General features: G+C 43.6%; 2 protein-coding genes across 18 annotated transcripts in view; one reads left to right on the top strand and one right to left on the bottom strand.

The window, feature by feature from the left end:
* The window catches only part of DOCK7 (dedicator of cytokinesis 7), a 92,109-nt gene that overhangs the window by 24,765 nt on the left and 39,668 nt on the right, over nucleotides 1-27,676 (top strand). For all 16 annotated transcript variants that reach the window (XM_015636195.2, XM_015636194.2, XM_015636191.2 and 13 more), the window contains exons 7-20: nucleotides 8-220; nucleotides 608-693; nucleotides 2,579-2,645; nucleotides 3,803-3,952; nucleotides 4,675-4,755; nucleotides 5,801-5,966; nucleotides 6,599-6,741; nucleotides 8,204-8,297; nucleotides 9,240-9,402; nucleotides 24,959-25,076; nucleotides 25,825-25,895; nucleotides 26,602-26,740; nucleotides 26,915-27,016; nucleotides 27,277-27,363. In XM_015636195.2, the coding sequence (XP_015491681.1) occupies nucleotides 8-220; nucleotides 608-693; nucleotides 2,579-2,645; nucleotides 3,803-3,952; nucleotides 4,675-4,755; nucleotides 5,801-5,966; nucleotides 6,599-6,741; nucleotides 8,204-8,297; nucleotides 9,240-9,402; nucleotides 24,959-25,076; nucleotides 25,825-25,895; nucleotides 26,602-26,740; nucleotides 26,915-27,016; nucleotides 27,277-27,363 (1,680 nt within the window). The remainder of the gene's footprint in view (nucleotides 1-7; nucleotides 221-607; nucleotides 694-2,578; nucleotides 2,646-3,802; nucleotides 3,953-4,674; nucleotides 4,756-5,800; nucleotides 5,967-6,598; nucleotides 6,742-8,203; nucleotides 8,298-9,239; nucleotides 9,403-24,958; nucleotides 25,077-25,824; nucleotides 25,896-26,601; nucleotides 26,741-26,914; nucleotides 27,017-27,276; nucleotides 27,364-27,676) is intronic.
* Nucleotides 9,103-19,490, bottom strand: ANGPTL3 (angiopoietin like 3). Of its 2 annotated transcripts, XR_001523106.3 has the most exons (8): nucleotides 18,903-19,490; nucleotides 17,712-17,822; nucleotides 16,831-16,945; nucleotides 16,021-16,134; nucleotides 14,767-14,862; nucleotides 12,980-13,252; nucleotides 11,274-11,627; nucleotides 9,103-9,866 (listed from the first exon to the last, which is right to left on the bottom strand). XR_001523106.3 is itself a non-coding variant. In XM_015636199.3 (7 exons), exons 1-7 carry the CDS (start codon nucleotides 19,398-19,400, stop codon nucleotides 11,446-11,448), a joined length of 1,389 nt encoding a protein of 462 aa, XP_015491685.1. In that variant the 5' UTR covers nucleotides 19,401-19,490; the 3' UTR covers nucleotides 10,038-11,445. The 2 variants fall into 2 exon arrangements, 1 of the variants encoding a protein (XP_015491685.1); XM_015636199.3 differs by lacking the exon at nucleotides 9,103-9,866 and having other exon boundaries at nucleotides 10,038-11,627.

The following is a 27,676-nucleotide window of genomic DNA, read 5'->3' as shown; positions in this document are numbered from 1 at the left end:
CTCTCAGGATGACCTTAAGCGACGCTCAATGTCGATCGACGACACTCCCCGGGGCAGCTGGGCCTGCAGCATCTTCGACCTGAAGAACTCCCTGCCTGATGCCCTTCTCCCAAACCTGCTGGACAGAACCCCAAATGAGGAGATTGACCACCACAACGAGGACCAGAGGAAGTCCAGTAGGCATAAGGAGCTTTTTGCACTACACCCAGCACCAGATGAGGTATTTTTACATGCATGTGGGTGAGACTAAAAAAGTGAAGGGTGTAAGGAATGTGAAAGCTGTCAGTCTGCCACAAATGTAAAAGATTTGAGATCACCTGTGTTTTAACATGCATGAGAACTGCAGCTATTTAGTGTTTTTCAGCATATTGTCTTGCCCATAGATATTACTTTCTGAAGATTGGGTTTCCCTTCTGGTTATGCAATCCCCAGTAATGCAGAAACATTTAAGGGATTTAATTTAGCATATTTATAGCTGCTGATGAATGCACCATGCTGGGAAGCCTTGGATGAAATTGGTGCTGTGTCTTAGAATAAAAAAGTGATGATGTGTTTGCCTCCTGATTCTGCTGGTGCTTTGTACAGGGGCTGTGTCTCTTAATTCCAGGAGGAGCCCATAGAGAGACTCAGTGTCCCTGAAGTACCCAAAGAACACTTTGGCCAAAGACTCCTGGTGAAGTGTTTGTCCCTGAAGTAAGTACCACTCCAACAGAGAGCTGCACTGCAGAAATGCAGAAATTTAAATCTGCTGCTGTATCCATGTGCATCTGGAATAACTCCACTGCTTTGTTTATTACCCTGGAAGGGTCATTGCATTGTTTGGTCATAGGCTTCCAGGTTAAATTTGTAAAGCTTGAGTTACACAGTTGTATCTTCAAGACTTCCTGCAGATGGATGAGACAGGAAATATCCACCTCCCTGCCTCTTTCTCCCTGTTGCTTTCCAGCTCTGCCTGTTCCATGTTCATGTGACATGAGGCTTCACCATGCTCCTCAGGGCTCTGAAATTGGCAACTCACTGGTGTTCCCCTCCCTAAGAAGGAAATCTGAGATTAAATTTAAAGATTAGAAATGCTGGAGCCTTAAAAACATAAAGACAACCAAAGATTTGCCAAAGTTTAGGCTCAACAACCTTGACTGTGTCCCTTTAAGAGTGAAGACTTTATATACTTAGTAAGCATTAACTGGAGGAATAGAAACCTGTTAAACAAGTTTAATGAAGTGGAGCTCCTGAATATAGGGTTACCTGCAGCTGGTTCATTGCCTATAACTCTTCTCTAATAACACAAGGTAAAATTTTACTGTTATTCCCTTGGAGAAATAAAGTACAAAACTGATTTTCCACACTGCTGTATTCATCTTCTGTGTCCTCAGTTAGGTCAACCCTTCTTATTAGAGAGCTCCAGTTGCTGCTCATAACTGAGATATATGTGTGGGACATTTCTCCTGCTCGTAGAGTACTCCAGGACCTAATATAGCCGTAGAGATGAACTGATTTTGCAGCCTTTTATGAACTGGAACAACATAATATGCAGTAGCAGTGCAGCTTTCCCTCCAAAGGAGGGTGTCTTTAGCATAAATAAGTTAGATGCTGGAAATTAATGTTTTCTGCTCTTTAAGCATCTCTTGCTGACTGCAGATTTGTAGCAGATCTGCCCAGCTACATGTTTGCTTGTGTGCCCGGGGGTGTAATCCAAGATTGTGCCATCTCAGTGGCACAAAACAAGGACATTGTCCCCAGGGAGAAGGCTCAGATGACCTAAGCAGGGGCATTTCCAGGTTAATCTCAGCTTTGTTGCAAAACTGGAGAAAACACCTGTTTGGTGGTGTTGTCCCTGTTGAAAGAAGGAGTTCCAGGCTGGAGCTGAGAGCTCTGCAAGGGCTGGGTGTGGAGGGGATCCCAGGGTGGATGGGGCATGAATTCTGTGGGGAGGCTGTGCAGACAAGAAATGGCATTTCAGCCCCTGCTCACTGTGCAGCAGAGACAGGTTTTGAATGGTTTTAAGTTCCTTTAACTCCCCAGGTGTTCTAACAATAAGTTCAGCTCTGTTTGGTGGGTCATTGTTCTTGTTGGGAGTTGGAATTTGCATAAACACTGGATAACAGTCACTGTGAAAAGCTGGCACCTTGCTAAGGGAGTGTTTGGTATTTTCTGATAACAGTTGGCTGTTGAAAATTGCCAAAATTGGTGTCCCTGAGTGTCCAGTAGTGCTGAGAGGAGCACTTGGCCATTTAGCCACAGGAAAGTGTCTTCTCCAGGAAATCAGGGGAGCTGAGAGCTCCAGGTACCCCAATTAACAATTCCTCTCCTTTTGGGGAAGCTTTTGGGCTGCTTTGCTTGGCTTTCAGCGAGTTAAGATGGACCTTCTAAAAGGCAGGGAGCTCATGGTCGTGGTGGCAGAAACCAGGACAGGAATGGGGTGGAAATTGGAGAAGAAGATCCTTTTGGAGCAGGAGCAGCCCTTGGGCTGGCTCAGCTGTTCCTGACATCTCAGTCAGTCCCCATCACCCAGGGAGGGTTTGGGAATTCCTTCTGACAAAATGCAAGTCAAACTGATTTTGTGTTTCTTTCTTTCAAGATTTGAAATAGAAATTGAGCCCATTTTTGCAAGTTTGGCTTTGTATGATGTTAAAGAAAAGAAGAAGGTAGGTTTTTAATTACTTGAGTGTGACATTTCCACTGAAATTTAAACACAAAAATGGAGGAATTAATTCTGGTGGCAAAGCTTTAACTTGTGTGTTCTCCTTGGTAAAGCAGTTGAGGTATAACCACTTTTCTAAAAATATAATTTAATATGTGAGTGCCTGAAATCTGAATATATATATATATATATATATGTATATATAGTCCAATTTGGGCTTTCAAAAGTCTCTTCCCCAGAGAGAACTTAGGTAACTGAAACCTTTTATTTAGATTAGGTTTTTATGACTTTCTTAATCTCTTTTTGGTGATTCAGCATGGCATAGGTCCAAGCAACACTTCAGTAATGCATGAGAAAGTCACACATGCTAAAATTGCTAAAATCAAAACAAAACTAAGGAATCTTTTCAAGATCTAAGTTATAGGAAATGCAAAATACATTTATCCACCTATTTATGTTCTGTATTTAATATTTAAAGAGTCTCTTAGTTTTCCTTATTCAAGATATTAGCAGTAGTGGAGAGAAAAATGTTAAAAATATGCATTTTGACATTTATCTCTTTAAGACTTGAATTTAATGCATTGAGATTTAAGTTATGTAGATGAGAGTATGTGGAATATTATGTGAACTTTGTTTAATATTTAAATCACATTTCATAAGCCAGTTTTATCATCTCATTATTCCTTTTTTTTTTGGCTTTAAAGTAGTAAGTTCTTTAGTGACCTCTGCTGTTGGTAACCTGCTCACATCTCTTTTGGCTCTCAAGCTTTGCAGTCAAGGATTTGGTGTTTCAGGGTAGAAAGCTCAGTGTCTGTCTTTCAAGGGGTATTTTTCCTTTTTTCTGTTTCTATTCTGATATTTTGGTCTTTTCAGTTCTGCTAAAAGTGGTAATTTCTAATCCTGTGATGGAGTTACATGCCTTAAAGGGGTTGGAGGAAATTTTATGGCTAGTTTGTGGTGTTTGCTCCATTTTGTTTCTCACTGTCCTGCCTCGATTTCTTAATCAAAAAGGCTTTTTTTTCCCTATTCATACATGGTTTGAAATGAAGAGCACTTGACATGTACTTTAAAACAATTTAAAATTGTTCATGAAGAATTTACAAAAATAAAAGATATATATATATATAACTAATGCTTGAAACTATCCAATTTTTTCCTTAGATTTCAGAGAATTTCTACTTTGATTTAAACTCTGAGCAAATGAAGGGAATGCTTCGGCCTCATGTCCCCCCTGCTGCTATTTCCACCCTGGCCAGATCTGCCATCTTTTCTATCACCTACCCATCCCAAGATGTCTTTCTAGTAATAAAGGTAAGAAATACCAGAGAAATTGAAATGATTGTAGTCTCCTGGTTTTTATTTAAAATAAAATAGAAATTCTGTTCCCAAAAGTGTGAACAGTGCTGCTTTATTTCAAATATTCTCCCATAAGTTCCTTTGTAACAACTGGATCAGTGCACTGAAACTGGAAAGAGCAGAAAGGTTTGCTTGATGATATGGATTAGTTTTCTGGGGCTTGACCTTTCTTTTCATATAAAACATGTGCTGACTCCTTAAAATGACAGATAAATACCAGTAATTTCAAAATATCTATTGATCTGCATCTCATTTCAAAAGGGACATATGCCCCATAGTCAGATTTTCAGATGTATTTATGGGCTGAAATGTCTAAGAGAGTGAGATCCAGAACTGAAATAAAATGCAGCATTGGTCACTCCTGGGATAAAGTGCACAAAGATAAAAAGTTATTCTCTGTTCTTTCCTTTGATTCAATGGGTGCACAAATGTTGCCTGTTCAGGTGGGTGTTTGAGTCAAGATTTTTGGCTGGACTCTGGATAAGAATCATCCTGTGGTCAAAAGGGGAGTTCAAGACATATTTTCAGTTCACAGGCAGTGTGAAAGTTCTGCAGGAAATGCCAGGACTCACAAGGCTTCAGCTCTTGTGAAACAATTATTTGCTTCCTTATGCTTGTTCAATTTATTAATCCTTGCTGGATATGTGTCCTTATAATGGTTCATTTTCCCTTCTCAGCTGGAAAAAGTTTTACAGCAGGGAGATATTGGGGAGTGTGCAGAGCCTTATATGATTTTTAAAGAATCTGATGCAGCAAAGGTAAGAATTTTTTGGGTGTTTTGATAAAAAATTCAATGTATTTGCTTTTACCTTGGATGGTTGATACTGTTCCTGTCTTTAAAGGGATCAGTTTTTAATTAAGACTCTAATCCCATTCTAAAGGCCAAAAAAGAGCCAAAGACCTTTGAGTCTTGATGCCTTATTGGGGGGGAGTAGTTAAAGGTCAGCAGTTTTTGTGGCTGTCAGGGGAGATTTGTGGTTCCCATCAAACTCAGTCATCTGTGATTCCCTATCCCAAAGGATCAGCTGGGTCAAGGGAAGGCAGCCTTTGATGGGAATTTGCAGTAAAAATTTCCACTTTTCCACTGCTTTTGCAGCTTTAACCCCATCACTTCTGGTTCTAAAAGAATCTCAAAAATGGTTCCTAATTTTGTGTGCAGTTGGGTTGAGCCAGGTGGAGATCAAAGGGTAATAATGAGGGTGAAGGGCAAAGCAGAGGTTCCAGCCCTTCCTGTGATCCCAGCCTCTCCATTAAGGCTTTTTCAAAAACTTGGATGCTTTGTTAATCTTAATCAACCTCTTAATAAAATATTTCCTCCTTGAAGCTCTAAATATTGCTCTTTAATATGCAGAGCTATGGAAAAATCCTCATTTATTCCCTTTTTTTCCTTGACAGAATGAGTGTGATACTAACTTGGGGAATGGTTTGAGTTTCCCACACAGCTCCAGAGGATCTGAGCACCTGCTGCATAAAGTCACGTTAGGAAAGGCCCTTCCAGACCTCACAGGGGAAACTTCAGGTTTTCTTGAAGGAGGAGTGGGCAGATGAGCTCACTGGGGTTTGACAGGCTGTTCAGGATGGTGAAGAACATAAAAGACTGTTCTGACTGTCCTCTGCTGGCCTCTTTTGGGAAGCAGAAATTGCATTTTCCCAACACTTGGTGATCCTTCTCTGGAAGCTGCTACCGAAACACAACCACTGGGAGTTAGAAAAGACCCCATCACTCCTCACTGATTTTGCTAAATAAACCTCTGATCCTGTCCCTCTCCTTTTAACCTCTTGCAATGAATATTTTCTTCACAGAACAAGGAGAAGCTGGAAAAACTGAAAGGCCAGGCAGAACAGTTTTGCCAAAGACTCGGGAAGTACCGGATGCCTTTTGCCTGGACAGCCATTCACCTCATGAACATTGTGAGCAGTGCTGGCAGCTTGGAAAGAGATTCCACAGAAGTTGAAGTTGGCACAGGAGGTACAGGACTTGGTGTCTGCAGGAGGGAATGTGGAAAATCCAGAGGTTTTGGTTCATATCCTGGAGCTGCTGTTGCTCCTTTTATGGCTTTCCTCCCCCTGCCCTGATGGTCTGGGGTCATGGCTGAACTAAAACAGAGAAGTCCATGATAACAAATGGATTTATCTTTCAAGGATTTTACAAGCAAACCATCTGTTATATTATTTAAAACCAGGCTTGTGAGACTGAGGGAGCATTACAGGCTGATGAACATTTTCTAAAGGAGTGGATTAATCTTTGTGAGCCTCATAGCTCATCCGAAACTGCTCTTCAGCATCCCCAAAACTGCCAACTTCATCATCTTTCAGAGCAAGGGAAATACATAAATCTCAGCATGATAAAGACTTTTATAACAGCAGGAAGGCACTGGGGTGAGGTGGCTGGGAGGGGAGCAGGATTCAGCTGTGCTCCACAGCCTCCTGATGCCTCCAGAGCGGGATTGCCTGAGCGTAACCACCTCTTCTGTCACCTCATGGCATCGTTCCCTCTCCTCCTGTGAAAACAGTCCTGCTTGGAACAAAAGTAATCTCTTGGACTGTAACTTTTCTGCTTTATTTCCTAATTCCTTTTCTTTTTACTGCTATATTTTGCAGAACGTAAAGGGTCGTGGTCGGAGAGGCGGAATTCCAGCATCGTGGGGCGGCGTTCCTTGGAGAGGACCACGAGTGGGGACGAGGCTTGCAACCTGAGCAGCTTCAGACCAGCCACCCTGACAGTGACCAACTTCTTCAAACAGGTATGGCATCAAAATGTCTCACTAAGGAGTTACTTCTTGGCCAGAAGGACTGGATCATGTGAGGTCACTGAGTGATTAATTTGTGATGCGCTTGATTTCTGTTCCCCAATTGCAGGGAATCTTTGAACAGCATTCAGTGGGTTTGTTCTGTATATCTCAATTATCAGGGGATAACAGAATGGTTTGGGCTGGAAGGGAGCTTAGAGCCCATCCAGTGCCACTCCTGCCATGGCAGGGACACCTTCCTCTAGCCCAGGTTGCTCCAAGCTCACCTTGGGCACTTCCAGGTATCCAGGGGCAGCCACAGCTTCTCTGGAAATTCTATTCCAGGGCCTCCCCACCCTCCCAGGGAACAAATTTTCCCTAATATTTAACCTAAACCTACTCTCTTTTCAGTGATATATTACATAATATATTAATTCTGGTGGTAGTGAATTCAGTTCCTCAGAGGGATTTAAGGTTGGCATCAGTTCCCTGGACACATCCAGGATCCCTGAGGAAAACAAAGCATTCTGCTTCTGATGCTGCTCTGCTGAGTGGCAGCTCCTCTTAGCCAGAGCTTGGGATTTTCCTGAGGAGTGGAAAACATGATTAAAGGGAGCAAATTTTTTAGTTAAGCTTAGCAAAAAGTAAAGAGCTGAAAATTTTCTTGAAGATTTGCTTAATGTCACTTCTAGTTGAGGAAAAACTGGTCTCTAAGTAATAATTTATAAAAGCATGTATTTATTTACTTTGTTGAGGTTATTTTTACTTTGAAGCAGCTCATTTTATTTAATTTGTCCTTTAAAAACTGCCAAACATTAATTTAAGATTTTAAATTTCAGGTTTTTTTATCTTTCTTTTCTCCTGTTAAGTATAATTAGTTGAACACTACCCAGTGTTTTTCACCTTTTATTTGCTTTTTTTTTTTAATGTTGTGATTTCTTACCTTCAGAATCAGATATCTTCTGCTTTTGGGTGGCAGAGTCCCATTTTCTGTATTATTTCCAAAGTTAGCAAAACTCTGAGCTATTAGAATGAGCACAAGGAAGAAAGACTCCTTGCACTTCCTACTTTTCCTGAAAAATAAGGCTGGGCTCATCCCAAGGGAAAGGCAGAGGAGAAGGAACGAGGATCACCTCCTGAATGACAGATACTTTTTCAAACTATTACTTTTGCTAAAAAATGAGTATTTTTGGGAAATCTTTCAGCAGCCATTTCCAGTTTGGAAAAAGATAATATTGATGGGGAGAGAAAAGGCTTTCAATTAAAAGTTCCTGCAGCTGCCAGGATGATTAATAAGGGACGAAGGAAGGGGAAAGGATGGAGAAATGAAGTGTAATTTAACATGTTAATGTTAACACCTTGTTCTGGGAAGAGGCAGTTTGATGTGAGAGGGAAGAGCCTGTGGGATGAGAGGGTTTGTTCACTCTCTGCAGCCCTGGAGGGTTGTTTGGGTAACCAGATCTTGCACCCTGAGCAGGAGGGGGATCGCCTGAGCGATGAGGACCTGTACAAGTTCCTGGCTGACATGAGACGTCCCTCGTCGGTGCTGCGCAGGCTCAGACCCATCACAGGTATCCAGCCAGCCCTTCTGGGCTCAGAAGTTCAGGTATTTGGTTATTTCCACCCCAGAGAAATCCCTGGGAGCAGTCCCTGGACAGCAGGAGCACTGAGGGTGTTGTGGGGCAGGTTTGTCACTGGCACACTGAGGGAGGTGTCTGTGAGGGGAGGATGCAGACCCCAAACCCAGGAACCTCTGTTTCCCACTCTCCATCCCAAAGGAGATCTCTCTCCTGGCTCCCACTGCTGGTTAATAGGAACAGGCTCCACCTCTGTTTGAGAAAGGGAAATAGAAACCCTGGCACACCTCAGTGAAACTGGTCCCTGACCTGTGCTATTCCTGACAATATTTACTTAACCTGCTCTTTAAAACTCCAGGGACAGCAATCCTGCCTCTTCCTTGGATCATCTCCCCAGCTCTCATCTGGCCTTGCAGCCAGGTTAGGTTTTAAGAAAACTTTGCAAAATTATCTTGCTGCAAATTAATCTGAGTCTGGTCTGCCAGGCCTTGGGCAGTGACCACAACCTTCCAGGCATTCAATGTTGTCATCAGTTCACCCAGTTCACCTCTGGTTTATAGCCTGACCAGTCTCAGGGGTTTTCAGCCTTTCCTCTGATGGAGTTTTGTTTGTGACAACAGCTGGGCCTCACAGAAACATTATCTGGACTGCATTTCCCCAGTTTTCCTGTGGAAAAAAGCATCTATGCCCTGTTAAGATGCATATTTTCTGTTGGCTCTTATTATCTGGTCCCTCAGTTGCCTTAGACATCAGCTGGATCCCCTGATCAGATTAACAAATCCACTTCAGCTGTAATTTATAATTTGTTGATTTATTAAATTCATATCTAGGATGTCAATGAATATATAGGATATTAACCTGAAGAAACAAAGCACAGTTATGCTTTTAAAAATTAATTTCTATTTATTAATTCATAAAACCCCTTTCTTCTTTCAGCTCAGTTGAAGATTGACATTTCTCCAGCTCCAGAGAACCCCCACTACTGCCTGACCCCAGAGCTGCTGCAAGTCAAGCTTTACCCAGACAGCAGAGTCAGACCTACAAGAGAAATCCTGGAGTTCCCTGCCAGGGATGTCTATGTCCCAAACACCACATACAGGTCAGAGTTGTGAAATCCATTTTGCTTTTCAGGGCCCAAGACTGGCAAGTGTAGAAATTCCTCCCTTATCAGCGGGGTTGTTGCAAAATTTGGTTTATGGGCAGAGGTTCTGTGCCAGAGGCACGGGAAGGGTTCAGGCTGACACAGCAGGAAAGGCTCAGCTGGGCAGGGACAAACATCAAACCTGGCTGTGAATAAGAACACAGGAGAGGTTTCTCCATTCCCAGAATTTGGGGTGGAATTTGGTTAAATTCTTTTCAGTTTTACATAGGTTTTTCCTTTGCTGGAGTCACCATTCTCCTACTGATTTTATTAATTTATGTCACTTTCAGTGACTTTTTCTTTTCTCTTTAAAGTGGGAGATAGAAATAGAGAAGAAACATAGTCTCTTTGTTCCTATTTCCATTTTGGTTTCCAAGCAATTTCTTCCTTTACAATACTTGACAAAAAAATCTTCTGAAGCCCTGGAAAATAGGAAATTTTTCTAAATATCTTGGGAAACAGTAACTTTTCTGTAACAAAACCCAGGCTGGGACCAGATTTCTTTTCATTATGTACCATTATTAATTTAAAGCTTTTTCACATTATCTTTGAAGACATTACATGTCTGAGTGGAATTGTCTTCATCAACTGAGTCATTTCAAAAAAATAGCAAATTTATTTAAATTTAGATACAAGCCAGGTTTTCATAAATCAAAGTTTACAAGAAGAGTTTTGTCAAGTTCCATATCCTGTACTTGGAAAAAATCCCAGCCATTTATTTATTTGTCTATTTATTTATTGGACAGGTAGTTTAACATTACAGTAAACCAGTACAAATAAACAACACTGCACAATCTCATCTCTGTTACAAACCCATGAGAAGTAAAAGGATTTTTGTTTTTTCTCAGCATTTCTGTAATTAACACATTCTGTTCACCGAGTTTCACGCTGACAAATCACAACCAAAACCATTTCCTGTGCTACTGCAAGTGCTGAGATAAAAAATCCACACTGTACAAGGGTTGGGGAAGATAAACAAGTCAATATGACTCAGGGGAACTGCAGGACTGGGGGCTTTGTCAGTCAGCACCTCCAGGGCCAGCCCAAGGCTGTCACTCAGTGTTCTGCAGCTGAAGTTCAACACGTGAGTGTCCCCAGGAGCTGGACCAGCCCTGTGCCATGGCTTGTGCCTACTGGGTTTGTGGGCTGGCACCCTTGACCCCACTGGACCCTCAGTGAAAGGTGTTTTGTTGTGTTCTCACTTGGCTGTTTATTTAATTCCTTTGTTGGTTGGACTGAAAGGTCACAAAGGCTTGGCTCTGATTCATTTCAGGTGGGGAGAGCAGAGCTCTCCCTCCTTGCAGTGAGTTTGAAGGTTGGCTCTTCACTTTGAGTTGTGCAGTTACTCTGGGATCCTGAGGAGCAGGGCTGCTGTGCCTGCCCATGTGCACACACCTGCAGCTGTGTGAGCACAGTGCTCCAGAGAGGATGGATTGGCTCAGCTACACCCCTGGAAAATTGTCTGGAAATACCCAGAGCTCTAAAACGAGGAATTACCCAATTTCAATTGCTCCCAAAACATTCCACAACAAAAACATGAACCAAACATTCAATTAGTTACTTCAAGAAACAAAACTACTTTTTTTTTTCCCTCTAAATGTTTTCCATAGGGTTTTGCCAGCCCTTTGTTCCTAGAAAACCCTTTTTGTTTTCCTTACTACACAACCCAGAAAGGAATGCACAGCCTGAAAACCCATTCCCCCAAACAGTATCATCCAATATGTGACAGGTTGGCTCCTAGGCATTAGAATTTCATCCTGGGGAGGGAAAAGCTCCACGAAAAGTTGCAGCACTTTGACATTGGGGCTAGAGGGAATGACAATACTCACCAACTGTTTTGTAAGACTGTCTCAGATGCCTCAGGTTTATGTTTTGGAGAAATTCCATGCAGGGATGGATGGGGCAGGGACGTGGCACCTGTTGGTAAATGCAGCATCAAGTCCTTCGGTGCGGTAAAGTTCAGTGTGTTTGTTCTGAGTTAAAATGCAGCAGGTTGAGCACTCAGTCAAAGATTTTTAAGTCTGTTGGGTGGATCATTATTTTGGTTGACTTGAGCAGGTAGTATCTTCCTTTCTTAGGCTTCCAGTATAAGCCTTTTCCTCTGTCCAGCCTTCCCCTGGACCTTGGCATGACGTATTTCCCGTTCAGGTTGGTTTCCTCACAGTCGCTGTGCCACCAGCCTCCTGAGGAGCAACATGGGAGTGTCAGACACTGTCTGTGCTCTCTGCCAGAGTAAACAGCTCCTCTTTGCAACATAAATCTGCTTTAGACCCTAAATTTTAGCTGTATTGGCATTTACCCAGGATTCCCAAATCATTGAATTGTTTGGGTTGGGAAAGTCCTCGAAAGTCATTGAGTGCAACCATCTCCAGCACTGCCAAGGCCACCACTGCCCCATGTCCCCAAATGCCACATCTGCATGAATTTTAAATCCCTCCAGGGGTGGGGATTCCATCACCCTGGGCAGCTATGCCAGGGCTGGACAGTTGTTTCCGTGAAAGAATTTTCCCTGATTATCAATCTAAGTCTCTCCTGGTGTAATTTGAGGCCATTTCCTCTCCTCCTGTTCCTGTCCCTGGGAGCAGAGCCCAACCCCCCGGCTGTCCCCTCCTGTCAGGGAGTTGTGCAGAGCCAGAAGGGCCCCCTGAGCCTCCTTTTCTCCATTTTCCCAGCTCCATTCCCTGCCCTGCACACTCTCCAGCCCTTCAATGTCCTTGTCCTGAGGGGCCCTTCCCTGGGCATAAGGGGACCCTCTTGGCATTCTTTCAGGCATCCACAATTTTCAAGGATGCCTAGGATGATGTACAAAGTGTTTGTTGCAGGAAGTAGGTGGAGAACACTTCTGTATCCCGTGGTTTAATAATTTAATTGCTCTTTCAGTTGTTTGCTTTCTGCTCTAAACTGGCAAACATAAAAACTTGAGAAAATCATAGAATTAAGAACCCTTTAACAAAGTTACCTCCAAGGAGAAATGGCCTCAGCCTTGCATCTCTTGCTCTTTTGAGAGTGATTATATTGAGTGTATTTGACAAGCAGCTAAAATGTGCCTTTGGGTGGAAACTCACTCATTATTAACTTTTGGGTTGTAGCCTGAGTTAGAAGTCAGTTTAAGGTATCTGAAAGGTATCAAACAATCCAACCTGTGGCTGCCACACCAGACCAGGTGTCAGAGGAGGGACAGCCCTTTGCTTCAGAGTTTGGGATCTCATCCTGGGGGTTATTTCAGCCTGTGCTGCCCATTCTGTTTCTGGTGTTGGTTATTTGCACAGGGAGGCAGGATTAGATGGGATATTGGGAAGAAATTCTTCCCTGTGAGGGTGGTGAGGGGCTGGCAGAGGTTGTCTGGAGAGACTGTGGATTCCCCTGCATCCCTGGAAGTGTCCAAGGCCACACTGCACAGGGCTTGGAGCAGCCTGGGACAGTGGAAGGCGTCAGGGTTGAAACAGGATGAGCTTTAAGCTCCCTTCCACACCAAACCATTCCATGATGCAGTGATCATGGAGCAGAGGAGCTGCCATGCACGTGGGGACCATACCTAGGTGCTTCTCGGGGCAGCTGGAGTCGCTGGCCGTGTCCCCAGCCCGGTCTGCGGTGGAGAAGCGCAGCTCGGCGTGCTCCGGGAGCGCGTTGGGAATGCTCCCAGACATCCTGGACAGCTGCAGGGTGAAGTTGGTGCTGGGGCCCCCCAGGCTGAAGCTGTACTCGATGTGCCTCCTGTTCCCCCGCCAGTCCTGCAGCTCGATCCGCAGCAGGTAGTTGCCCTGCTTGGTGATGGAGTAGATCTTCTTCAGGCCCAGCCAGAATTCCTCTGCAAAGTTGGAGAAAAGAGATGCTGAATTTGATTTTAGGGATAAACCTGCAGGTAGCATGTGTGAAAATACAGTATTTAAAAGGCTTTATTAATTGCTTTAATTAATTCAGTGATTTGAGTCTTGGGGACTGTTGATCTTTGCAGAGGTCTGCTGCTACATTCTTTTTGTTTACCTCTGCTTAATTGCACACTGATGATCAATAAAAGCAAGAGTTCTAAATGAACTGGAGCTTCCCCCTTTAAGTTTCCCACCTCGTGTGAAACTGAGAGGGAGCTGGGGACATTTAAAAGGTGTGTAATTGGAAGTGTGTGACAAATGAAGCGAGTGACATACATAAAACCTAATGGCAATTGTTGCATTTTGGGAGGAAAGAGCTGCAGAACCAAACTGGGGTGTCAACACCCTCATCTACAAAGGGAATTTTTCTTTTGCTGGAATTTCTGATCATTAGTTTAATTGGTTTCATATATTATATTCATTAAGTAGCTTATTATCAGTGCAGTTAATTGCCACATGTGGAAAGTGGGGCTGAATGTGAGTGCCATGCACACAGCTGGCATTTAAAGCCATAGAAAACAATGTGGTTGAAGAAAATACTCCCTAATTTCCAGGTTAGGAGCTGTAACTTGTTTACTTTATCACCTCAGAAGATGCAGCAGAGCACTGAGTAGGACATAGCTGAGAGCAGTGAGATTCTCTGCAAAACTCAACACATTTGGCTGTATCTTGGTGCAGTATTTGGGAATTGGCAGACCAGTCAAGGAGACACTAAAAAGCATCCAGCAGGATCAGATAAACTTTACAGGTGAAAGTTTTACCTCAGCTGTGAGCTCCTGTCCCAAAACTGAGGCAAAGGCTGAGATACAGCAGCTTTTTATTATAAAAGATGTGGAAATAAGTCAATATTGCTGCTCACCTTGGTGAGGTTTAGATCTGTGCTGTGCTTAGAAAGTCAGATTATTTCCTGAACAAGAAGTCACTCATCTTGTATGAGAACAACCAGGAAAATATCCTGGATGAGGAAGCTGTTGGGCAGCACTTGGTGCTACAAATCCTTTGGAGTTGATGATTAACAGGGGAATGTGGGTGTTTCTTCACCCTATCCAGCTGTGGAGGGGATTGGCCACTCTGGAGAAGCCTGAGGTGTTGGCTCAGGGGAGCACACACAGCCTTGGGCTCTCCTGAGGCTGGAAAAACTGATGTGGTTTTAAGGGTAACAGGATTGCAGGAAGGTTCAGAGAAAATGGTGACAGCAACTTCATGAGATTTTGCCTTTGTGTATATTTGAAAGGATTTGGGAGGTGCTTTTATAAGTAGTAAAATCTTGATAAAATAGTGTTTAAAGCTTTCTGGCCTTAATTCAGCTTCTAAACACACATTTGAAGGGATGTCTTTGAGAATCTCATGATTCAGCTGTTATTTGCAGTTTTAGTCTGCTTTCCTTTCCATAAGAGGATTCAGCTTCTCAAATCAATTGATACTAAGAGACACAAAAAAAAGGGGTATTTACCATTGAGGTCACCAAAACCATTTGTGTAGGCATCCCAAGTTTGGTTGAAATCCAGTGATCCATCCACTCTCTTCTGGATTACAGTCCAGGATGTGCCTGTGAAAAGGGGAAATAAGTCACAGCTTGGCCTTGGCCTCATTGCCTGTCCCTGGGTGTGCTGTGGGGTGCTCCCATTTTGAGTTAATTAAACTCTTCATGAAGGGAATTCAAGAGAGCCCAACTGGAGAGAGCTCAGGGCCACTCAAGTGTCCTCAGCCACGCTCAGGATGACTCTACTCACAGAATTATTACTCTGTTAGGCTGCCCTAACTAGGTTTCACTTGTTTATGAGGGCTGAGAGACAGAGAAATTGATAAAGAAGAGATATGAAAAGCCCCAGACGTTGGCTCAGAGGGTCAGGCTCTGTGCTGATAGCGCCTGGCTGCTGGCACAGCTCCGGGGCAGGGATGAGGTGTTGGGGCCACACTGCAGCTCCAGGGGGGTCTTCTCCTGACCTGAGCCCAGGTCATGACACCCTCACTTCAGCAGCTCCACCAAATGTAAGCAGAGGAGCTTCTTGCAGAGGGCAGCCCTGTGAGTTGTGTTTGCACATCCAAACACGTGAGGTGGCCCCGCGTGCTCCCCGGCCCTCTGAGGGCAGCAGGAAGGGGATGTGGGACAGAGCAGCTCTGGGGGATGCAGAGAAAGCAGGGAATGAGGCAATGGCCAAGCTGTGGGTGATCTTGGTGGCAAAAGGAACAAACTTGGGTTCCTTAGGGAGGTGGAGCTGGGGTAGGTGATGTGACAATCGTGTTCCTGGCTGCTGAGCCACCCAAAAGTGGCACAGGAATCCTGTCCCAGGACTCACTTCTCTGAGTTGGTTTGGCACAGCTCAGTCTAAAACAGAGCCTGTTAATGAACAAAATCTTATTTTTTTTAAAAGCAAATTGTTAGCTGTTTGCTTTTCTTTGGGAAATGCATTCATGGTTGCCCTATAATGGCTTTTATAATGATCATTTTCATTACTTACAGCTAAAGAGGCTTGGGATTTGGATATCCTTAATTTATGTCACATGATTGAATGTCCTTTCCTCAGTATAAACAAGAGGGGAGTGAAGAATGAGAGCAGTGATAAGGAGATTTCAGGATATGGGAAACCTGAGTTCAGAGCAGACAGGCCACTAAGAGAAATCATAAGTTTTTGTGAGGAGGCAAAGTTTGGCTTAGGGGAAGATATTTCTGTGAAAATCAGACTGTTGCTGGCACAGCTCTTACCAAATTTCATTTCACAGTAGACATTGAAAGCTTCTGATCCATTGGGCTGAATAGTGTAGACCCCACTGGCCTGCACCCCGGTGTGGTAGAGAGCAGTGCAGTCAGCAGCAGCACCTGGGGAAGCAAACAGCCAGTTACAAATCCTGCCTGGGGAGTGCTGAGCTGAGGGATAAAGAGAAAAAATGGGAATGATCTTGTTGGTAATTTTGTTTTACAATAAATGTCATGGAATGAGCAGGCTGCTTTAGGCATAATAGTGCAGCTGCCAAGGTGTACCAAGGCTGGACTGCCTGTCCAGTTTTTAAGTTAGGCAGGGTTTCAATTTGGAGGATTTTGGAAAGTTTCTAAGGCCTAAGACTAGACTCTGGCAAATGGGCTTTCCTACCCCTTGTGAAGTTCCTAGAAAATACCATGCCCACTGCTATGCTTCATCAGTGCCTTTCAACTTCAAAGAAAGGACTGCTTAATCTTATAATTAGCCAGTGTGAAGTAAATGAGTTCTCTGTTCATTCTCACAAGATAGGCATGGGTAAGAGCATGGTCACAGCATGTTTACAAGAGGGGAATGGATCCTGTTACTGCACTTTTGGACATTGTTGCTGTGTGTCACCCCAGAGACAAGTACAGCTGGAGTGGTGCTAAATAGATAATGACATTTTTTCCAAAGAAGGAAATCTAGTTCCTTCCTGCAGCCCAAATAAAAATCTTCTCTTTTCAGTCTTTGACTCCTAAAAACTATTCCAAGGCTGTCCCAGAGGATCCTGGGAGGGCAGCATGTGCTGTAGCCACGTCTCAGAGATGGGCTCTCACCATCAGCTCTGTATGTCCCAGCTGTGGGCTTGTGCACAACAGAGGGGATGGGCTCTGGTTCCTGCTGCTCCTCCATGAAGGAATTCTCCAGTTCCTGGAGCTCGATGTAGTTTAGCTGGAAGAGCCATAATTACACTGTTAATTTCCCAAGGCTCTGGAATGATGAGATTCATAGATCAAGACAGTGTCATGCAGAGAATAATTTTTCTTGCAAGTGTAATCCTGTAGAATATCCAATTTACCACATAAAAATAAATTCAGCTCCACTCTGGTGGATTTTAGGTGTGGGAATGCCAACTGTGTCACTGCTCCAACAGGGTAGGATTCATGAGGGGAGGAAATGTCCCCTTCTCATGTGGTGCATCTTAATGGGCAAACATATTTAATTTATTTCCTCAGGTGACATCACTTTGACAAATAATACCAACAGCTAAGGAGGACAGAACCCACAGTTCCTCAGGCTGAAATGCATTTTCCTCTCAGAATAAAAGAAATCTGAGCATGTTGGTTTTACTGTATTTCAGTGATACATGCTGGACTTCCACTCTGGGAGTGAATTTTGGAAATTAATAAAGATGTAGAAAGCAATGAGACTTCCAGAGCAATGGAAGAACAATAATGTGATAGATAATAAGAGGGGGAAAAAACCCAAATTAGCAGTCAGAAAATGCAGCAGCTTGGTGTTGAGATCTCAAAGCTGCTGTTGGCCATAGCTCCTGCCTGGCAGCACTGCAGCCCCTCCCCAAAACAGGGACCTCAAAGTGGTCCCCACCTTCCTCTCCACCCCAAACCAAGCAAGGGGTGCCTGACCCCAAGGGTTGGACCCTCAGCTCTCTCAGTGTTGGGAGAGGTGGAAGGAGAAGCAGGGGTGGTTCCTGTACCTTGTCCTCCAGCTCCATGATCTGGTTGTGCTGCCTGTCCAGCTGCACGTGCTGGTCCTCCACGGTTTTGAGGAGCTGCTTGATGTCGTTGTCCTGCTGCTCCATGAAAGCCTGAGGACAGGGAGGGAAGGGTGGAGCAGGGTTAGGAGCGGCAGAAGACCTTTAACAGTGATGCTGCCTCTGTAACTCTTGTCCTGGGGCCAGTTTTGAGAGGCACAAACCACTGAATGTTGCCCTTCCTTTTCCAGAGAATCCTTGAGTATCCCTAGCTGGAAGGGCCCCACAAGGATCATCAAGGTCCAGCTCCAGAGGTTTGCCTGCTTTGCCTCTGAATTGAAAAACTGATTTGCTTGTGGAGCAAACACCCATTTTTTTGAGACAAAGTACTGGCAGATGTGTAGACTCATTTTTAAAATTGCTCCTTTCCTTCCATTTTCACATCCAGAACAATTACGTTCTGTGGAATCTGCCCTTGATTCAAACTAGATATATGGCACTGATCAAAAAAGGGAAAAATTCCCAGCATTTAGGGTATCAGCTTGGGATTTGAGAGATCAGGATTCATCTTTTTGCTTTGACACAAACATCCAATATTTTCCCATACAAATTGCTTGGCCTTTTTATACTTCTACAAAATACAGTTAATATTTCCTTTTCTATCGAAAACCTTATACCCACTAAGTACTTACATGATTAACATATTAATTTTGTTAACATTTGTAAGATTCTTTGGTTCTGGAGGTGCTACAGGTGCTGCAAATGCCCCTCTCTAAAGATTTAATTCTGCACTGAGCAGGCAGTTCCCACTGCATTGATTTGGGATGAGCTGGTGATGTAAAAACCCATGAGCTTGGGAATCTCGTCATTTTCCCGATTGCAAAACTTTTTTATCATTGTGATTACAAAATTCCTTAAAATTGATTTGCAAATAAATACTGAAAATAGTACAGAGCTTTATAATTCCACAATTTTTCACTGATTTTGCTGGGGAATTTTACTGCAAAATTGAGGCTGTGTCAGAGTAAGACAGCGATTTTTTTTAAGGTTATTACAGTGATTTCTTTTTCAAAATACAGACTAGTACTCCAGTGAGGAGCAAGGGAAAGCAGGAGCTTCTATTGCACAATTACTGATGATGGCATTAGAGTGTATTTTGGCTCAGTGTGTCAGGGCCTTTCACAAGTCACTTACTTTGAGTGAAGAAATTTCTTTTGTCTCTTGCACCAAAGGCTGGATAATGGCCAGTTTGGTGACCTTGTCCTCCAGTCCCCACACTTGCTCCTGCAGCTGGATTTTGTTTTGGATGAGGTCTTCAATCTTCAGGTTCATCTCCTGTGAGAGGTTCTTTATCTCCTCATTGTTGATTTGCAGCCTGGCCGTGGTTTGCCGGAGCTGTTCTTCTTCCTCCTTGATTTCGCTGGTTTGCAGGGAGAGCTCGTAAAAGGACCTGTCAAAAATGTAGAGTTTCTGAAAGATGTCATTCATCTGGCCCTTGGTCTTGTGGACAAAATCTTTGAGGCCGTGGCCCAGCTGGAGGAGTCCATTGGCCAGGATTCGGACATCGTCCAACATCGCAAATCTCGATTTCGTTTCGGGAGATCCGGCGGAACCAACGGAGAAAAAATCCTTGTCAGCTCCAGCTGGGAGAGCCAGGGGGGCCAGGAACAGTAAAACTGGAATGATCTTCATGGTTCCTGCTCCTGGTTCTCTGCTCAGGCTGCAGAGACTTCTCCCAGTGATAGCTTGTGCTCTGTGGCTTCTCTGAGTTGCAGAACTTGATCTATTTATACTCCTCTTCATTTTAGGAGAGGCAGAGGCGCGGGTTGATCATTAAACTGTGTGTGCTTGAACGAGTGTAACCCCTCCTGAATGTAGGTTGATACCTGGGAAGATAAAATTGAGAGACAGGCACGTTGCTGATTAAACTGGTTCTGAACTTTTCCATCTGCCAGGCCTTCTGGTGTAAAATGTTATTGATGACACGGTGTTTTCCACACAACTCTTTTTAATAGATTAATTTTGGGTCATAATCTTGGTAAGGGCTTAAATTGCTCCTTGTTTGTGTTGTTTGGTTCCCTTTATTGCCTCAGGAGTGTGAAAGGATTTTACCACGTTTAGGAGCACTGGATGTTCAGGTTGTGAAGCTCCTTGATGAGCTGTGGAAGGGCAAAATATTCCCAGATGATTCACACAACTTGATTTTCATCTCAGGCTGTTTTCTGATGTAACTCATTGTGCTGCAGTGGATTTACTTGTCATGGAGCCCAGATTAAGTGAGAAAGAGGGAATTAGGTCCAGAGATTGCCTGGATGTGATTCTACTGTGTTAAGGTTTGTGCAGTAATTTACACCATATAAAACTTATTTTTTAAGAGCTGCTTTGCAGAGGTGGGTGAGATAAATAATACCTCGCTTGCATTTCTCACCTTACCGTTCTTTTTGCTGTTTAAGATTCACACTGCATAAAGAAAGGCTGCAAGTGCTCTGAAATAAATGCCCAGTTCTGCAGTGGGTCTCTGCATGGAAACATGGGGTTTTTTTGGGTATTGCAGTGTGAGTAAAAGGTATTTCTCTTTCTGGACTCATTCATAGCAATCCAAGAAATCAAAATCAAGCATTGCACAATGTAATTTGGAGAGTTTTCAGGTTTTTGCTAAATTCTTGTATGGTTAGGAATTCTTCCCCTGGATTTTTTGTTGTGTTGTTCATGTACATATGCACATATGATATGAAACATCTATAGAAAAAAATGTTTAAAAAATTAGATTTTTACCTCATATGTTGAACTTTTTGTGTGCTTGGGGGTTGGTAATATGCAGGTAAACCTTCCCATTCGCAATTAAATACTGTGAAAGTATTTTAGGTCTCAGATGAATTGCTGGGGAATATTTTGTGCCAGTATGATTGGGATCAGAGATACTGCAGTACCTGAAGTATGGAAAAACAGCAGAAGCAGGGAGATGATCAGGCCCAGCTCTGGTCAGAACAGGGATTCCTTCAAAAAAACAATTCTGAATTGTTTCTCAGGCATCTGACACAAGGATTTTGGGCTGCAAAACTTGAAGAAATGGTTTTAAAATTAAAAAAAAACAACAACCCAAGCAAATGTATAGACATTCCTCAATCCACTTCACAGTGCTTAAGTGGCTTTGGTTTTATGTGGTTTCAAATGAACTGTTTTCTTTTTTAACTATTTCATACAAGAAGTCATTCTGGTTTATTTTGAATTCTTCCTAATCCCATCCCCTTCCAAAAATCTTTTTTCTTGGCTTAGTCTTTAGAAAAATATGGGGAGTTCCTCAAGAAATAGCAATGACCAAACAGCTGGGGATCAGACACTGTCCCAGGTTTCTACAACCTGTGTCCCATGTGCTGCTGGTGCTGCTCAGGCACGACACTACCTATGGAAAAGGTTTGTTTTTCCAAAGGGAAAAGGCAGCCAAAAGGTCCTGATGTCAAATATTAATAAAGCACTAATTATCTGCCAAGCATATTTCCATATTAATGCCAAGACCAGGGAAGTCAGGCAGTGCTAAATTCACTACAGAGCACCCCTAGATGTCACAACAGTCCCACAGTCCAGAAGAAAAGTGGGACACAGGAAAGCAGAGAGGAGAAAAGCTTCTGGCATGACTAAACCATAAAATCAGGAGCTGTGGAAACCCTAAGAGGGAATCCTGCCTCTGAGAGTTGTCAGCCCAGTCAGGAAAAGATGTATATAACAAACATGGTCCTGAAGATCTTTCATACACCTGGGTGACCCTGATTATGAGCTTTAAATGATTTTTATAGTGGGAATAAAGCAAAGAAAAAGGTCTCTGGGTTTTACTGGAAAGGGAAATTTTCATGATGGTTAGAAATTCCCTCTAAGAGTTAGGAGCAGCTCTTAATGTTTTAATACCTGTGTGAAGGATTTTGCAAAATGGCTGCAATTATATTACATAAATATTTAGAGGAGTGCCTGGTGCCATTATTTCCATGGCTTGGGAAGCCTTTGCACTTTAGCAATTTATTTTATGGAAGTAAAAGTACTTTTGAGATCTGTTTGAGATAAGAGGATAAGCTTTGCATATATTTGGTGTAGCATTTTAATGAAAGCTCCAAACACAAGCCCTTGGGTTTAAAGCTCTTGCCTGAAACTTTTATTGATAGAAATCAGGACATTTATAGTGTTCCTGTCACTTTTGCAGCCATCAGTCCCTTTCCATGGCTCCAGAACTGTGTTTAGACAGGAAGATCTGAGGTTTTTAGTTAGGTAGGTTTAGGGTAGAAGAGAGGCTGGGGGAGCTGGGGATGGAGAAGAGAAGGCTCTGGGGAGACCTCAGAGCTCTTTCCAGTACCTAAAGGGGCTCCAGGAGAGCTGGAGAGGGACTTGGGACAATGGCCTGGAGTGACAGGGCAAGAGGTGACGGTTTTAACCTGAAAGAAAGTAGGTTTAGATTAGATTAGATATTTGGAATAAATTAATTTCTGTGTGGGTGGCAAGGCCCTGGCACAGTTTGTCCACAGCTGTGGCTGCCCCATTCCAGAGAGTGTCCAAGGCCAGGTTGGACAGGGTTTGGAGCAGTCTGGGACAGTGGAACGTGTCCCTGGACATGGCAAGGGGTGGAATGAGGTGATCTTTACACCCCTTCCAATCCCAGCCAGTCTGGGATTCTGTGATCAGGTAAAACAGGATTATTCCATTTGGGGTCACATTCTGATTTGCAAGCTGGGCATTTCCCCCCCTCCTTCCATGTAAGTTTTCCACAAAGGGAAGATGCCTGTAGTAGGAAACCCTCTGGAGAGAGGCTGTCTGAACAGGAGGAACATCCCCCTTTCCCCTGTTCCCATCTGAAATCCCAAAAGCACCATGAGCTTCTTCCCAGTGAAATGCCCTTAATGAGGGCTTGAAAAGCAGTGGAGGGGGGAACAACCTGTCCCTTTCCTCAGCATCAATCATTCCTTTGCATAAGACTGCCTTTAATATAAGGGATCCTGTAGCCTGGCTTCACAAATACCTTAAATCCTTCTCTTAAGCACTAATAATACTTAATAAAAGTTTTATGAGCAAGGTACATTTTAGAGTAAATTTTCATATCCATTTTCATTTTAAAAAGAACATCAAGCAGCAAATGTATTCATGGCAGAACAAAGTAATTTAGGAGAGTCACAAAAATGGCCCTGGCCCCTTCTGAAATAGTAGGAGAGCGTTGATTTGGCAAAGTGACCAGTGGGGATGGGATTCAAAAACTTAATTCACCATGAAGGACTTGAGAGGGAAGAAATTCCCACTTGCCTGCTAAGCTTATTCCTCTGTCTGCAGGGGTGAAGCAGAGCCTGGTTCATAAGGCTGTCCCAAATATCCCTGGAGCTGGACTGCTCTTAGGGAATTCCTTAGGATCAGCATTAGCTGTGTCTGTGTAGGTGGGACTGTTGGGGGAGCAAATGGAATTGCCATCAGAACCAAGTCCTTGGGTGGGATTCATTGGCCCAAAGATTGTCTTGAGTGCCATTTCAGGTAGCCAAGGGCAGCCTCCCTTTGCAGCTGCTCCTCCAGGAGTGTGTCCCACCAGTGCAGGTGTTTTGGAAACTCCTGGCATCTAAAAGGCACCAGGAACCTTCCCTGAGTTACTGCCCTCCTGAGAATCCAAAAAAGAGTCTTTTTGTTATCAGCCTCCTGCTGCCAGCACTCGACAGCAGCTGCTTTATTACACCTTAAATGTTGTCCTGCTGTGCTCCTCACTTCACTTTTCTCAGCCCATCTGGCATCTGTTGTCTCCCTGGGACAAGGAACAGTTGGAAATTACTTACAAATTGTGTTCAGACCCATGGAATAGTTCCCAGAGGGAAGGGAACCTCTTTTTTCTCTTGCCTCACAAGCCAGGGGTGTTAGAGGGTTGGTTCTGCAGTGTTTGAGCAGAATGCACCATGCCAGTCCTTTATCCCTGGGAGCTGGAGGCAGCACTTGAAGCCCTCACTGTGATCATCCATAAATCCATGAAGCTTCCATGTAATCATCCCTCCTGGATCCCCTGGTGGGGGCTGCAGGGGCCAGGCTGGCCAAGGAGGAATGTGCTGGTGCAGGCAGGGCTGTGTGGGAGATGGATTGGAGATTTCCAGGCTGGTTTTTTAAAGTTGTGTAGTAATTCAAACATTTAGACTTGTTTGGCAGCAAAAGAGTGTTTGTTTCCTTTGACTAACTGAGTGTTGAGGTGGAAAAGTCTGTGGGGGGTGTTGCTTTTTTTTGTCTTTAAAAGAACATCAAGGAACTTTGTGTTGGTTTAAATTACTGCACAAAGGACAGGTAGGGGTTTGTAGTGGACAGTTTTGCTGATAAAGGGTGAATCCTGCTTTCACCTTGTTGGCAAGGGCCCAGCAGGGCTCAGAGAACAGAAAATACTGCAGAATTTTGCATCTCTCATGGCTGTTAAAGTAATGCCAGACTTGGAGAAACAGGATTGGAAGGGGTTTCCAGAATGTGACCCCTGCCCAGTGAGGGTTGAGGTTGTCTTTAAACCCATCTGGAGAGTGTCTGCCTCACCTGTTCTGAGAAACCGCCAGAAAATGGAGGTTTCACACTCTCCAAGGCAATTTGTTCTACTGCTTTACCTCTCCTTACAGCCAGAACATTTTCCCCTGTGCCTCACCTAAATCTCCTGTACTGCAATTTCCTCCCATTACGTCCTGCCACACTCCCTGTGGATGTGATGAGCACTTTATTACTTCAGACTTTGAAACAGTTCTTTGGATACCTATGAGTGTTGTCATTACCTGAAGCTACACATATCAATTTTGTTTAATCCATTCTCAGAGGAGAAATGTAACCTGAAGTCATCCTGATGTCAGGAGATTTAAAAAAGAAAAGAAAAAAAAGAAAAACGACAGGCCACAAGAAGGAAGGTATTTAACAGAAACCAGCTGCTGTGTGTTGAGCAAAATATAAAGTAAAAGAAAATAAAGCTTTTGTATTCATAAATTTTCTTTCCACTTGAACTTCTCAGATTGTAGAATCACTGGGAAATTTTTAGATGGATTTTTCCAGTATCCTTCTAATCAAGAACTGTTTCAAAATATGATAAGAGTTAAAAAATGATGTCTGAAATAAGAGGTCATTACCAAAGACAAATTGTTTGTCTGGGTGTGCACTGCATCTGAGAGAATGGAAAATGTCAAACCCTTCCCTTTGAGCATTTCCACAGAGGTTTAAATAACAGCATTAATGAAGGTGTGACCCCTCTCATCACCTGCTGCCTTTGTCTCTTGCAGGAACCTCCTTTATGTGTATCCACAGAGCCTTAACTTCGCCAACCGCCAGGGATCTGCCAGGAACATCACAGTGAAAGTGCAGTTCATGTATGGAGAGGATCCCAGCAATGCCATGCCGGTGAGGGGACCTCTTTGTGCTCTGTGGGAAGGGCAGAGCACTCCTTACCCCTGTGTTAAACCTCACTGAAATGCATTTCAAAATAACAAGTTCAGAGGAAATAGAAAATTATATTTCAGAGCAAAGAGTGCAGTTGTGTAGAGTTTACAAGGTAACAGTGGAGCATGTTAACATTCATTTAATGTTAATTTTAACATGAGATTATTGAATGTAAGGGTGGTGAGGCCCTGGCAGAGGTTGCCAAGAGAAATTCTTCATCCCTGGAAGTGTCCAAGGTCAGATTGAATGGTGCTTGGAACAGCCTGGGATAGTGGAAGGTGTCCCTGTCTCATTCCAAAGATGGGATTTAAATTCCTTTCCAACCTATCCCATTCTGGGATTCTGTGTTTGCACCAGACACTGCTTATGGTTGGAATAGAAGCTTTGCTTCCATGACAAAATAATTAAAGGTGACAGCTTTGTTCAGGGCCAGCAGTGATCCCCACTCAGAGAGGATCTGTTCAGGGGTGGTTCCATCCATCAGTTCTTATGCCATGTCTGTGTCCTCATGTCACTGGAGTTGTTTAAGTCGTGCCTTTTCAGTGACTGAGTGAAGTGCTGCCTCTAAGTGAAGGGGCAGGAAACAAGCAGGTCTAACTGTACAGGTGCACAATAAATGGAGCTCTAAATGTCTCTGTAGGATGATGGAACAAATTCCTGGCACAGTTTTTTATAGGGGGCTTTCTGTGCTTTTTCCCTCTTTTTGCAGGTCATCTTTGGCAAATCCAGCTGTCCTGAGTTTTCCAAAGAAGCATACACTGCTGTGGTGTATCACAACAGGTAAAACACAGTGTGGAGGTGCAGTTACTCACCAGTGACTGGTGTTAATTAACAATCAGCATCTGGATAGCACTCACAGTGACTGCAGTGCCAGTTGATGCTGTCCTTAGAGTTTTGTGACAAGTGGGAGACAGAGTCTTTGTTTGCTGTGGTACAAATCAGCTTTGTGTGGTCCTCAGCACGTAGCCCAGCTCAGCAGATGCTCCAAGTACAACTCCAGTCAGTAGTCATGAAGATTTATGTTCCAAACTCAAAGTAGCAGGTGCCCCTGTTGTTGTCTTGGAGCCTTTTAGGCATTAGGTACAAATTGGAACTCCTTGGTCTTGAAAATAATTCCATTGCAGCTGGGGTGAGGAGTGCTGAATCCAGCAGGAACATTTTCCTGGCTTTGCAGCTGTTCCAGGGAGAGATGTTCCAGGGGAGATTCCTGTCCTGCAGGTCAGGGTTGTGGCAGTGTCCACATTGAGATGAGAGTTAATCACTCATGTGGTTCTGAGTGCCTGTGTGAGGAGGACGAGGCTGCTGCCCATTTTTTTGTGGATCAGAAGTTTTTCCAGTCCATGGTGATCAGAAAGGGAACTTTAATCCCTTGGGATAGCCCATATGCTCCCTTTTCTGCAGATCCTTTAACTCAGAGGGTTCAATCTCAAGCACAAGGTAACAAACCACTGTGGGTGACTCAGCTGAGGCTCTGCTCTCTGCACAGATCTCCTGATTTTCACGAGGAAATCAAGATTAAGCTTCCAGCCACTTTGACAGATCACCACCACCTGCTTTTTACTTTCTACCACGTCAGTTGCCAACAAAAACAAAACACACCCCTGGAGACCCCAGTTGGCTACACTGTGAGTGTATTTCCATCCTTACATTTTTCAGCATGGGATTCAATCAAATTAATTTCTGGCTCTTTGTTTAGCATCCCTGTGAACTCATATCCCATTGGAGAGCTTGAGAAATTGGCAAAAGCTCAGAGAAGGCCTTAAGAAATATGTGCTTTTGTTGTTTTCTTCTCTTCCCAGTGGATCCCGATGCTTCAGAACGGCCGGTTAAAGACGGGTCAGTTCTGTCTTCCTGTGTCATTGGAAAAGCCACCACAGGCTTATTCAGTGCTTTCTCCAGAGGTGAGCTGAGTTCTGTCTGCTGGAAACCAGCAGAATACACCTGAGAAAAAATGAGAGGAAGTATGTGTACATACCTGTGTGTGTGTGTATTTATTTATTCCTTAAATAGTGTTAAATTTAGACAGAATTTCAGTGCTTGTTTGTGGCTATGTGTGTGTGTGTGTGTGTGATCTGACTAAAATAAATGAAAATAAATGAAATTGTAATTAGCAGACCCTAAACTCTGTCACACCCTCTCTCATTCTTCCCTCAACCTGCAGGTTCCTCTCCCTGGGATGAAGTGGGTGGATAACCACAAAGGGGTTTTCAACGTGGAAGTTGTTGCTGTGTCATCCCTCCACACTCAGGTAGGTGCTGAGAGCAGTCACTGGAATTAAGTCATCTTCTGACAGCTGAAACACTGTCAGAGTTGATGCTGTGAAGGGTGTAACAATCCCTTGTAGTGAAATTACAATCTCATTTTTACTTCTGAGCCAGCACACCTGTTTTTCCACATTCTGTTGAGGGTGTATTTGAGAAGTTAGGCTTAAAAATATGAGTGGTTTGGCCTTTATTCACAGGGGGTGAATGGCCAACAGTGTTCTCAGACCTCAGCCTGTTGTGTTTGATACAACAGCTCCAACACAGCCCAGGCAAAGGATCTTTCCTTCTTTCCTTCTT

This window comes from Parus major, chromosome 8 (assembly GCF_001522545.3).
Source record: "Parus major isolate Abel chromosome 8, Parus_major1.1, whole genome shotgun sequence".
NCBI classification, from domain to species: Eukaryota; Metazoa; Chordata; class Aves; order Passeriformes; family Paridae; genus Parus; species Parus major.
Note: the sequence above shows the minus strand (reverse complement) of the source record. Positions and strands in the feature narration are given on the sequence as shown.